The 14,086-nt window shown below is 30.6% G+C and overlaps 1 protein-coding gene across 1 annotated transcript; it reads right to left on the bottom strand.

Annotated features, from left to right (window-relative positions):
• Positions 1–3,407: 3,407 nt before the first annotated feature.
• LOC140866001 (uncharacterized) lies at positions 3,408–5,847 on the bottom strand. The gene is made up of 3 exons (XM_073270856.1): positions 4,666–5,847; positions 4,439–4,546; positions 3,408–3,997 (listed from the first exon to the last, which is right to left on the bottom strand). The coding sequence occupies exons 1-3, from the start codon at positions 4,828–4,830 to the stop codon at positions 3,698–3,700; spliced, it is 573 nt and encodes a 190-aa protein (XP_073126957.1). The 5' UTR covers positions 4,831–5,847; the 3' UTR covers positions 3,408–3,697.
• Positions 5,848–14,086: the final 8,239 nt, after the last annotated feature.

The raw sequence follows: 14,086 nt of genomic DNA, 5'->3' as shown, positions 1-14,086 counted from the left end.
AGCGAAATAAGAATTTAAAGAAATTTATAACAATTAAATCTCTAAAATTAAAATTATAAATATTTAAGCAAAACAATTTTTACCCGGATTTTAAAAATATAAATTTTTTGGAGGTAATTAAATAAACTTTAAAATTCTTTTAAAATAAATAAAACTACTCGAAAATCCTTAAAATGAAGTTTTACCTAATTTCCTCGACTTGTAAGGAATTAAAATAAATTTTCGTTGATCGAAAATTTTTAAAATAATCATTTAATAAATTTCCTCAAGTTTACTACATAAAACTCAAAAATAAATTATAACTCACGACTCCGTCTCCTCCCGCCGGCCCTAAAATAACGAAAACTCAAGAATTTTTTTAAAAATCAATACTTAAATATTTTGATGTCGCGACGATAAATAAAATATTTGAATAATAAACAAAGCGATTAACATAATTTAAATAAACTAGATGAAAGTTTAAAAGTCATTTAAATAAATACACAAGTGGAATTAAAAATATTTAAAACAAATTGGACAATCAAAAGTTTTTAAATAAATAAGCTAGACATTTAAAAATCTTTTAAATAACTAACCGATAAACTTAAATTATTTTAAATAAATAAGGTGGACAATTAAATTAAACCATTTAAATAAGCAAGCTTAATCCTTTAAAATCATTAAAACAAATAAGTTGTATAATAAAATCATTTAAATAAGTAAACTTAAACAATTAAAAGCATTAATTAAATAGTTAGTATAATAAAATTATTTAAATAAATAATTAACATTTTATTAGCACAATAATTCAAATAAAAAATTTAAATCAATTAAACATAAAAATAAATCATAATATTTATTTAATTTAATGCATGCAATTTAGTATATTGGGTTTTTAGGCGCTACACTCCGCTTGTTCCATTTCAGCTCGTGAGTTGAAACAATCTTCCGCAGCGTGTTCTATATCCTTGTGGAAGTTACAATACTTCTCCGATTTTGTTTTCCTTCATTAGCCACGAGGGTCATAGTAAGCTCTGTTGTTCGACAAACACTAGTACGTCCATCAAACGTGAATTGAGAGAAATGTGTTGGAAATGGAGACTTGAATATGTTTGTTTTTTCTCTTCCTTCTCTTGTACTTTCATTCTTATATTTTTCTTTTTTTTAATACTTACGTCCCCATTATTCCTCTACGCTTATGTATTCTTCCATCTTTTAAATAATTCTTCTAGAGTTCTTGGGGGTTTTCCTATTATTGATTTTTTAAATCTTCTATTACGAATATTTTGTTGCATTATTCCAGCTACAAGTCATTGTTGATATGCGGGTCTTCATGAATTTCTTGGGTGAACCGTTGCACATATTATCGTAGACCTTCTCCCTCGTTCTGGATTATGGTGAACAAGTATGTTGTTGATTTTGAATATTTTCTATTGATACAGAAAATTATGGGTGAATTGCTCCGAACTTCATGTAGTTTCGGGAGGTAGTTTGTTGAACCAAAAGAGTGCAAGACCTGAAAAAGTAGTTTGAAATATCTTATAGTACGCGACATCACTTATATCATATAATTAGGCCTTTGCGTAGAACCCGTCGAGGTGATCTTGTGGATACCCGTCATATTGTACTCGATTATGTTTGCTATCTTTACTCCTACATATAGCACTTCGGCCAAGGTGGCAGAGGTGAAAGGACTACGTCGAGTTGGTATAATTTTTTTAGAGTTCTCCTCCTTTCTTGAAGTGCCAAGCTCCAGATGGGAAGACAATTCAAGGCTATCAGCCTTGTACTTGTGAAGTTTTGCCCTCTTCCCAAAATTGGTGTCATTTGTCTCGATCACTTCTCTTTCTTGTGGAACCCTCTCTATGTGAACAGAAGGCAACCTACTATCGAGTGCGCTCTTGTTATCATTTTCTGTTGTTGGGTTGCTAGATGTTGATCCATTGCCTCAGCTTCAGCATGGGATGTTGTCTCCTCCATCAGAGCTCTCAGAACGTCGTTTGTGATAAGAAACTCCTGTTGTTGGTGGGGAGTGGGAGATAAACGTCTTTGATCGTCATTGGTGATATGAACTGTGTGTGATTGCAGTGACTAGGTGACGGGTTCCACAAATGGTGTCAAGATGATATAACCAAAAGATATATTGAGTCAAACTGGTTCATACAATGGCAGAGCCAGGATTTTGATTTTATCCGGGCTAAAATTTTTTAGCGAGAACCGAGAAGCCCAAAAGCTATAGAAGCTAAAAACACGGATTTTTACAGAAAAAAGGTAGAATTTATTAAAAAAATCTCCTCAAAATTAACCACAAAGAGATTAAATATTTCTCCATTTATATGCAAACTCCATCATTATTTGATCGACGTGCTTATAAAAGTGGTAGCATTATAATATAATAGATCTTTAAAATATAGAGATTGAATAGGTGAAAATGAAATGACAAATAATTTAATTGAATTCAATGAAGTCAAAAGCGAAAATGAAAAACAACTCATTTTTGCATTTTATTTTTATTTTTGTTTTGTTTTAAGACTGGTTTTGAAAAATAAAATGTGGGCTACTTAATTTTTTTTAATTGGGTCACCCGGGCTAATATAACATTAGCCCAAAATAATACTCAATTTATTGTTTTAAAAAATTTGGCTACTTAAAAAAATTTAAAAAAAAGCTCGGGTGGCTCAAAGCTTGCCTCCGCCCTTGGGTTCATAAGCGAAACCTTGTAAGTGTAGACCAATGAGTTAAAACCTCGTAAATGTAGGACAGTAAGCTGCAACCTAATAAGCGTAGAACAGTAAGCTACAACCTTGTAAGTGTTGACTAGTAAGTTATAACATCGTAGCCTCATAAATGACGGTCTCGCAGTGGGTCTCATACACAATCTTGAAGATGGTCTCGTATGCAATTTCATACGCTTGTAAGGAAGTAAACAAAAAACTTCGTGGGTTATCACCTACGTCACGAACAAACATTATATTATAAATATCATTCAAGAGAACAAGGCTTCAGAGACAAAAAAATTTGTTTCTAAATATCATATTTCCGTCTCAGAATGAAATTTGAGACAAAAAATTCTGTTTCAAAAATCTGTTTATGAAATCTCGTCTCTGATTTTGAGACAAAAAAATCCGTTTATAATTTTAGAGACGGATTGCATATCTGTTTATGATTCTGTGTTTAATTTGCTGAAATGATTTCGCATTCAAATTCGAATTCGGTCTCTAATCTAGTATTAAATATGTCAAAAATCGGTCTCAAATAATACTCTAAAAGTATTTATAAATCCGTCTCTGATTCTGTTTATAAATCCATCTATAGATGTAATCAGTTTTATTTACAAATCAATCATTAATTTTCTTACAAAACAATAAAATCTATAATAAATAAATAATAACTAAATCAACTGATTTATAAAAAAACTCAATAAAAAACATAATAAATTATCCACAAAGTGTACTGTGCAAAGTAATAAACAGTTCCCAAATAAATATTCAAACCATCCAAAACTCAACCAATAATGAATCCAACAATAACTAAAAAAATAAAGAGTCAATACTCCTAATAATTATCTTTAAATCCCCTTCCACGTCGCTCACGGATTCCAGACCCCCCTGCAAACAAGTGATTTGTATAGCCCACCTCTTGAATCATTTGACGAACCATCTCTCTAAGATTCTCTTCTCGCTGTCTAGCTTCCTCAATGAGTTTCTCTTCTCTACGCTTATTTTCCATGATTACATTCCAATTTCTTCTTACTCTCTTCAATTTCTTCTTCCATCTTCTTCCTCGCTGCACGCATCTCTTCAATTTCTTTAGAAAACTCATTGTTTATCTCATTAGAACGCATTCCATCCATTGCTGGAAACAAACTTGCACCGCATGATCTTTCAAAATTTTGATCACGATCATATCCATATACCCTTCCCTTTGTTGGGCAACCCGCCACATCACACCAAGATGAGAGATCAAATGAAGGATGAGAAGATTGATCATCAAAATTAAGATTTTCCCTGTAGTTTTCCTTTCCAATACATGTAAGAAAACACCAAATAAAAATGCTGAAGAAAGTTAACAATTATAATTGAAGAAACCACATCTCATGTCAGCAAGTAAAATGCAAGAAAACTAAGAACATAAAACCCAAGGTTAAACATACAAGAATGTTAAAATCTAAAATGCTAGAGAGATCAATACACAAAGCCAAGGTCAAACATCCACAGAAGAACAGTTTGTTTAAAGCTCCTAACGTGAGAACATGAAAATTTCATTATGACAATAAAATAATTACAATTGATATCACATATACATATATATCCCTTGTCGATTGAATGATACCAAAAATTCTATGCTATTGTACAAACACGTTAATTAATATTATCTAAGTGCATAATTTGTTTCCAAATTACCAAAAAGATATTAAAAAATTATGAAAATTAAATAAAGTAAACAAGTTCCAACTCACACTAATTCTTTTTGATTTAGTGTCAACGAACTCCCCAGTTCCTTGCTTCTTCTTGTGTGTACGTTTAAAAACTTCAAATGGATCTACTTCTCGCCCCAACTCTTTTTTCTGTGATTATATATGCAATAGAAAGACAATTATATATTAAATTTGATATATCTAATTGAAATATGATTAAAAGTGCTCAACAAGGAAGACGTAAATCACATTTAGAAAATAAGATTTACCATTCTTTCTCGATGTGCCCCAAAAGATATGGAACCCCCAGCATGTCTTGTAATTGATCCATCTTTCTTTGTCATCCAATTTTTTCTTGCAGATTCACATTTCATAATATGTTTTTCTTTACTCCAGTGATTCTGAACTAACTCATTCCATATAGCTTTTCCCATCCAGTCGGGCCCCTACCTATCATATCCATTATGTCTGGTTCTTCTTCTAAGTCTTCATATGCAGATGCTAATGCAGCTTTTTTAGCTAAATGAATCGCTGATCTATATAATTCACCCGCATTTTCATTCCACACCTTTTTCATCTGTCTATCACTAAGATTATCCCATTTATATTTCAGCTGCATTAATTTTCTCCCATTTGTTGCTTTCATCATCCTCTTTGCTGAATTTGAGTCAATGTCTTTTAATATTACATAGTGTTTTCACCACAAACACTATTTATATATGTATGCATATTGCAGTGAACTGTATCTTCAAATCCAGTGCATTCAACATTGTTATCTTTTGCAAGAGTTTAGACTCCTCGTATTTGGACATCAATTTTCCATCCATTTTTTTACTTTTTTTATATATAAATTTGCCACACCCACATACTTGGATCAATGACAATAAAGCATAACACACGATTGCATCTTTTCTACGAACTGTTCACTGGCATTGCAAGACAAGTATTTTTTTCTTAATTTCTAATTATTTGGTAAAACTATTGCTGGAAATAATTTGCAATTCCAATTAGCTTATTCATCAATTCAAAGGCTACATAAAATTTTCAAATAGGATCGAAGAAAACATGATCAGTACCATCTAAACTTAAGAAAACTAATTCCCACTACCACGTATGAACATAGTTGGCAAATTTCAATCTAATTAGTTGGAACAACGAAACACGCAACACAAAATATAGAAATTCATACACACGATTCCAACACCCATAACACAATTCAAGATCTAAAAAATTATAAGCTGTATATAGAGAAAGAAAACAGAAAATAACAAAAAAAAATAAAATTGAGAGCAGTATAAATTTCTTATGATCGCACAACCCTGGAGAATCCAGTAAAACCACTTGGGGAATTCACGATCGAGAAGAGGCGGGATGAGGAAGAAGTGATGAAAAATTTGCCGCCTTTGTCCGCCAATTCTTAACAAGGCTTTGTGATGAATTTAATTAGGGCTTTTTTTATTTTGTTTAAAAAACTTTTTACATCTATACCGTCTATACTATTATATCTATACTGTCTATACTATTATATAAAAGATCAGGCTATTAGAATAACCACTATTATATAAAAATAACCACCTTGATGACACCAAAATCTCATAATTTCATGATTGCCCTTTTCTATTAACTACCCATAATTTCATTCATTTTATTCTTTTTTTAAAAAAAAATACATATACAAAAACCTTTATTTTACACACGTAAACTGTGTGCATTTTTACCTAGTATTAATTAAAATTTAAATTATGTATAAATATGCTTGCCTTATCTTAATTACATATTATCTTTTATCTTTTACTATTAATTAAGTTTGAATACCACATAAAAACTAACTATGGTGTCTTGGTCTTATTTTTAATAATCCAAAAATGCCCCCCAACACCCACTCACATGGTGCCCACTAATTTTAACCAATCATATTTTTCCACGTCACGAACATAGACTTTTCCCGTTCAAACCAGGTAGATTTCAACCTAGCATATAAGTAATATCCCAATAATAGATCTAATGTCTTATGATTTGACACGTCAACAATATATAATTAATTACGCCTATTTGTAAAAATACTAACCATTGAATGCATGATTTTCATCTGCCTTTCAACCATTAGTTCAGATTCTCTGCAACCAAGCGATCTCAAATCAAGCATGGTGGTTGTTTCTTCTTCCGCTTTGAAAATTTTTCAACCTCTGCCAATGAAAGGGCCCTCCAACACGATTGATGCAGTGGGTTCAAAATCAACTCCACCGGATCGACGTATATGAACATCTTCAACAACTCCAATTTTTCTTATTAACTAGCTTTTAATCAACCCTCCGTTTGTTTTTTTTTTTTCTCGATTTGCCGATAAACTTAATCAACCTCCCATCTGTTTCTTTTTATCAGATTGATTTTTCGATTTTCCGATATGCTACCTCAGTTTACTGTTAGGTTTCAGGATCTTCCGGATCTCGATTTTACTGAATAGTTCCATTAACTTATCCTCCTGTTTGTCCTTTGGATTGTGCCTTTTTCTGGATCATCGGCTGTAAATGTAAGCACCTATTTTAACAATGCTCTGGCTTTTTCTAGATCATTCGGAAACCGTCGCAATGAAATTTTCTATTCGATTTTGAGGTAAATTTGGAATTCTTTTTTTTTTTCACGTTTGTTCTGTGCTAATTTTTGGATTCTTTGTTTTAGTTTCAAAAATTATTTGGAAATCATTACAATTCAAAATTTTCAATTAGTTTTAAGGTAAATTGGGATTCCTTGCATTTTCAAGTTTTTTTTTTTTGTGCTGGTGCCGTATTAATCATCGTAATTTTTATTAACTGTGTTGTGTTTTAAAGGATACTATAATTGGAGGTCAAGTTTTCGCATCCTTGCTTCATATTCAACCAAATGGATTGGCTAAAAATCACCCCTCAAGAACGGTGTGACGAAATTTTACACTTGATAAATCTTTATGAATTTTTCTCCACATTTCACTTTATTTTCTATACCAGTGCCGATATCGAGTTCGAATTAGTTATTTTTCACTTTAGATTTCATAAAAGATTTGTCCAGTGTTTATTTTATTTTTCAATTATCGTATATGTTGAATTTAAAATTTAAGAATTGTGTTTGCTTTGTGCCTTTGATTTTTCTTTTGTAATGTTTTGATGGATTTTTTTTGTTGAATTTCGTGGTTTGGATGGATTTTTTTTTTCTTTTTTTGAATTTATTGGTGTTGGATAAGTTGTTGCTGTTTGATGAGGATTTTTAATGGGGTTTTTTGAACTTTGGCCGTGTGAAAAATATTCTTTTTAATACTTTGATTTGTTGTGAATATATTGATTTCATCGGACTTTGTTGATTTCGAATAAGTTAATTTTTGGCATGTTTGATCGAGAATTTATTTATTTTTTTAATTTTTTGTTCTCAAATTTTGGAAGTGTATGTAGAATGCGTGAATGTGTGTAAGTTTCAGAAAGGAGATGTGAGTGGAAAGTATGATTGCAGTATGCTTTCATGTGCTTAAAAAGCTCCGAGAGCGCTCACTGAATTTTTTGAGAGGTTCATGTATTGTTTTCTGAGTATATGTTTGTTGTTTGATCTTAAGATTTGTGTTCAGTTTCTATTTTTCTTACCTTTGTGCTTTTTGAGTTCAGTTGGGTTTGTAAAAAGGTTTCTGCACATGAAGAAAATATTTCTTTGGACAAAGAACGCCACCAGAAAAAGGCAGAATTTGGTAGATGGAGCAAAAATCGAAGAGCGTACTTTAGGAGAAAAAAACTTAAGGTTCAGTTTATCATTCCTTAATTTCATCGATATTTATTCATGATTTATTAGTCGCCCAATTGTAAAATTTAATTTAATTTGTATATTCATTGTGCGTTACGATTGAAACACATGTATGATCATTTTGTTGATACTTTAAAATTTCGTAATGAAGACCACACTCCTCGACTTCTTTCGTCACTTTTCATCTCTACAACAATCATGTGTCCTTGCTTTCTTCAATTGAAATAGTCATTTTTCGTAGTTTCATCATGTTTTTTTCACAGATTGTTCAGTGGAATTCAATTTCAAGTGCTATAATTTGTGATAGATTACAAAGATGAAATGAAAATGTTTTCAGAAGTTTATAGGCATCCATCTTTGTTTATTTTTTAAAATTTTTAAATTATAACTTAGTTTATGCATCTCAATGATATAGTGCTTCGATATAATTTAATTTAGTTTATAATATATTTTAGTGCAATATTGACTGATTTCATATACTTAAAATTTAAAATTACATTGTTTAGATTATTCTTTTTGCTCTTCATATGCAAAGCAGTACCTTCCAATTATGTTTTTTTTCCTTCTCATTGATATCAATTGCTTTGATCCATTAAGTTCATCGATTAGTGTTGTCGTCCAATGATGTTTTATCTCAAAGCATGGCCTTTGTTAAATCTTTATTATATTTGCAAATGAAATTATCTCATTTTGACGCTTTTATGAGTTGGAGGTGTTTCTAGCTTCTATGCATTTATATTGTGATTTGGTTTCCGCCGCACGTCTTATTTTTGTATACTTTGGCGGATTTGAGGTAAGTTGGCTGTGGGTAAGGTTCCATGGCTATGCAGGTTTGCACACTTTATGTTCGACACTCATTTATGTCTTCTTACTCTTGACCTTGAAAAATCTATATTATCTTCTTATAATCATCTCCTTCTATTTCTTTCTTCACTTTGTATTTTATTAAGAGTTAGGATAGTATGCAAATTGTACGGTATGGCCCATCAATTGTTGAAGTTTTTTGTTTTATTGTAATTTTATTGATTTTGTTGTTTATTATTTGCCAATTTTGCTTAACTCGCTGTCCAAGTACGGCTTTGACGTGGGTATGGATACCACACAAAAATTGAGGACAAAATGTACCATTTTATTTAACCCAAGGATCATATATTTCGTTATACACATGCAAGGCATGTGCTTCGGTTGCTAGTTATCATTATATTTGATTCAGTCGAATCAAAAACAGATTTATTTTCGTCTCTGTTTTTTATGATTTAAAACAATTTTTTTGATGGAAATAACACGGTCTCAAATTTCGTTTGTAATCCGTATTTGTTTTTGTGTCTAAAATTTTTTATCCGATTTCGTCTCATATCTGTCTCACATTTGGTATCAAATTTCTTCTAAAAAATCATACCTTATCAAAATGAAACAAATTTGTAAATTTGTAGAAAATCCGTCTCTAATTTCCATAAATCTGAAACATAATTTGATTTCGTGTCAAAAATGTGTCTCTGAAGCCTTGTTCTCTTGTAGTGACGTCGGGCTATCCGGAGTAGACACTTCGATGTTCAAGTTAGCAAATTATTTAATGATAATATGTGAAATTGAAAGAGCTCAAATTAAGAGTGTTTACCTTGGACAGCGAAGGTAGCCCTTTGTTTATAAATTTTTAGGAGTTTCCGGTGGACTTGAACTCTTTTAAGCAAAGTAACCAAATACTGAAAATGGGCGTTACTAGTTACTACCCATCACTTTTTATCAACGTGAGTTGTCATTTGTCAATGCTAAAATCGATAGTTTGGTGATCCACGTAATTAAAGAGGCTGTTGGATTTATGAATTTTGGCTTAAATTCATAAAGAGTTTCTTCTACGGTGGAAATTTGGTTTAATAAAAAAATTATTTGATTTTTTTTTCAACCTGAAATCATAGAAAAAATTATATGGGTGTCAAAAATCAATCAAAATCCGTCAATCCGAGACGAGTCGACTAGAAAAATATCGGGTTAGGGTTAGAGGTTTTTTGGTTCGGGTTGACCCGAAAGCTAACTCGTAAAAATTAATCAAGCTTAGGTCAACCCGGGTTGAACCGAGATGACCCAAAATTTTTATTTTTTTTATGTATAATTATGAATGATTTGCTACAATTTTATATTTTGTATGTTTGAAAGAAAAAATTATATTGATATAATAGATTTTCGTTTTATTTTGTACAATTTTGATTTTTTAAAATATTTTTTTATTTTTTTCTAGTAAGTATAACAACTAGATTTTCAAATTAAAATTATATATAATCTTAGATTTTGTTATTATGTGATTAAATTAAAAATTATTATTATTTTGTGTTTTGAATTTTTATTTAATTACTTTGTTAAAAAAAATAAAATCGGATCGATCGGGTTAGTCGGGTTAGCCGAGATCGGGTTAGGGTTGGCCATTTTTGGAATGGTTCGAATTTGGATCGGATTCATATTGAGAAATTTTTAAATAATATTTTCAACAAACGGACTCGAACTCACCTGAATTGACAACCAAAATAAAAGAGCACTGTTTTTAAAACCGGACCGGCAGGTTTGACCGGTTCGACCGGGAACCGGTCTCTGGTCCGGTCCGGAACACCCCCAAAAACCGTTTTAACGGTTCAACCGCTCAAACCTGTCAAGAACCGGTCAAAACCGGTCGAACCGGGCAAGAACCGGGCAAAAAACCGGTAGAACTGGTTTTTCAAATTTTTTTATTTTTTTAAAATTAATTTTTAAAATTTTAATTTAATATTTTATTATATACATATACATGTTTGGAATTTGTACTTTGTTAAAAATATTATTTTAATATTATTAGAGTTTTTTTAATTAATTAATTTATTTTTAAATATATATATATATAACTATAATTAATATTTTGAATATATTTATATATTTTTTTTATTTTTTAAAGTATGATAAATATATTATTGTCTATTTATATGCATATTTTAGGTTTTTAAAATTTAAAAGATAATATTAATTATATTATATTATATAAACGGTTTTTCGGTCCAACCGTCCGGTTAAAACGGTTGGACCGGTTGGACCGTTTTTTGAAGGTAGACCGATTCGATCACCAGTCCGATTATGAAAACATTGAAAAAGAGGTTTTTGAAAGACGAGAATTTGGAATCAAGATTGGATTAGATCTGATTTTTATTTGGAAAATATTTTCTTTTATGAAAATATGGATTAATTTTAAAGGATTTGGTAATGTTAAAAGTTTCAAGTAATTATGGATCTTTTTTGGGTTAGAATTGGGCTCATGATAAATAGATATTGTGAGGCCCAGTCATATATTTTTACTATTTTTACTATTTTATTAAGGTTGACAGCTTTAGAAAAACTGTTTTGGTGTCTTGGTTTGGATTTTCTTAATTCAAAAATACTCATCCACTCACCCATGTTCTTTCTATTATTTTCAATTTACATTTTTTTTTATTTTTTCCTTCTTTTCAATTCACTTCCTTTTCTTCTCAATTATATGGACAAGACTACTCTCATACCTATATATATATAAATAATATTCATGTATTACGTCGCACACACATCGGGTGTGCCTCAATTGCTAGTTATTAATGAATAAATAATCAGGCTAATTATTTCTGTTTTAAAACCCAATTCAATTTTCTAGGCCGAATACATTATTGGTAATCTGCTAGAAAATATTAGATTATGTGATTAAGTACCTCTTGCCATATGAACATGACAGAACATCTCACAGGCTAAAAAAAAATGTTTATGTTATTTGAGTTACATATTGTAATTAAAATTATGGAACTTTTTGAAAGATTTTTGTTTTTAAAATAAAGAGCAATCTCAAGATGATTGTGTAAATTGACGCATTTTTCGAAAAAAAATTAGCCATCCGAGGTATTTTTACAGTGTGTTTGGATGCCTAAAAAATGGAATTTGAAATATATGAAATCGGAATTCTATTTTAGTGTTTGGTAGAAAGTTAAAATATATTTTGGAATTTGATAGCATAAATTTTATATAAATGATATTTTGTAAAAAAACTTTGAAAAAAACTAAAAATTTATATCTAACGTATATACATTTATTATTAAGAATAATTTAATTATTTTTTAGTAACACTCATGGGAGACGGACTCATCCGTGAGACGGGTCAACTCTATCCATATTTATAATAAAAATTAATACTTTTGTCATAAAATGTAATACTTTTTAATGGATAAACTCATATAAGACCCCTCTCAAAAAATGAAAATTCAGACCATCTCACACGATTTTTTATCTTTTTATAAACCCAAATCTCATAAAATCTGACTATTTTATAATGATTTGACCAGTTTTATAGATCCCAAATCCCACCAAATCCCGCTTAAATCCGTGATTCCAAAGTTAATTTGAGGGGAAAGTCTCGATAAATCCCCAAGAGCAAACTCAAATGATTTCTCAGTCCATGTGTAAGAGATTATGTGTTCTAGCTCCCTGACAAATGCCTCCAATATGTGTGAGCTCCCTATTTGTGACCAATTGACCAAGCTACCCCTAATTTCTTTGATAACCCCACAATACCCTCTACTCTTATTTGAAAAAAAAAAAAGAAAAAGAAACAGAAAGGTAAAGAAGAACGATCAGACTAAGAACGATCGGTAATTTCCCTTTTTTTCTTTGTAGATCGAATTAATGAACAATCTGTACTTTCCTTCCATTGCCTTGGGTTTCTTTGTAGATATGCGTTGACTGAAGGAACTTGTCAATCTTTGTGCTCAGTGCTCACAGTCAATTTTTCGTAGATTTGAAGGTTTTAATTTCGATTTCAAATATTATAAACTGTGGGCGAACATTAGATTGTTCCAAATTGATGTATTGTGTTCGTGTTTAAAAGGTTGAATCAATGAAATTGTTTGAGATTTTGTTATGATTTTAGAGGTTGCGTTTAGGGCATTGCGATAATTTTACAGATTTGCTTATAATATCTATTTTACACGTCTTTTACTGGGAATGCAGTTCATTTTGTGAAATTTTGTGATAGATTAGCTGATATTTTTTATTGTTCTCGATTATAATGTTTTAATTCCTAATATAATGGTTTTAGTTTTAAATCGTACTGTAATTGTTGAAGTTCTTATCGTGTAGTATTTGTCTGTGTGTAATGTGTTATGAATGAGTGTATCATGTTTTGATTTTTGAGCCTGTGTTTATGTAGTTTGAGAATGGAATATGAAAGTGATTCAAGCAATGTTACATTTTTGGGTTGTTGTAAATAAAAGAAGAAATTTGTCATCTAAATCCTCAGATGTTGTAGCTTGATGGATGTTTTTGTGAGTCTGGGCAAAAAATGTGCAGAAATATCTCTGGAATCCATGATTTATGGAATTGTTTGAGATTTTGTTATGATTTTAGAGGTTGCATTTAATTTGGGCCATTGCGATAATTTTGCAGATTTGCTTACAATATCCATTTTATACGTCTGTTACTGGGAATGCAGATCATTTTATGAAATTTTGTGATATATTAACTGGTATTTCTATTATTCTCTATTATAATGTTTTAATTTTTAATATAATGGTTTTAGTTTTAAATCCTACTGTAATTGTTATTGAATTTGTTATTGTGTGCCTGGTTTTTGTAGTTTAAAAATGGAATCTGGAAGTGGTCCTTGCAATCTTTCATTTTTGGGTTGCTGCAAATACAAGAATCAATTGTTTGTCATCTCAATCTTCAGTGGTTGTAGCTTGATGGATATTTTTATGATTCTAAGCAAAAAATGTGCAGAAATATCTCCGGAATCCATGATTCTTTACTACGTAGCTCCATTGCATAAGATGCTTGTGTCTTTGAACGATGATGATGATGTCCTTAATATGATTCATCTTCAAATGTGTATATAGCTTACGACGATTGAATTGAGGGCAGAGAAAAAAAACGAACATCTCGACAACTTGAATG

Source organism: Henckelia pumila, chromosome 4 (assembly GCF_033568475.1).
Source record: "Henckelia pumila isolate YLH828 chromosome 4, ASM3356847v2, whole genome shotgun sequence".
Lineage (NCBI taxonomy): Eukaryota > Viridiplantae > Streptophyta > Magnoliopsida > Lamiales > Gesneriaceae > Henckelia > Henckelia pumila.
This window is presented reverse-complemented; position numbering and strand designations above follow the sequence as displayed.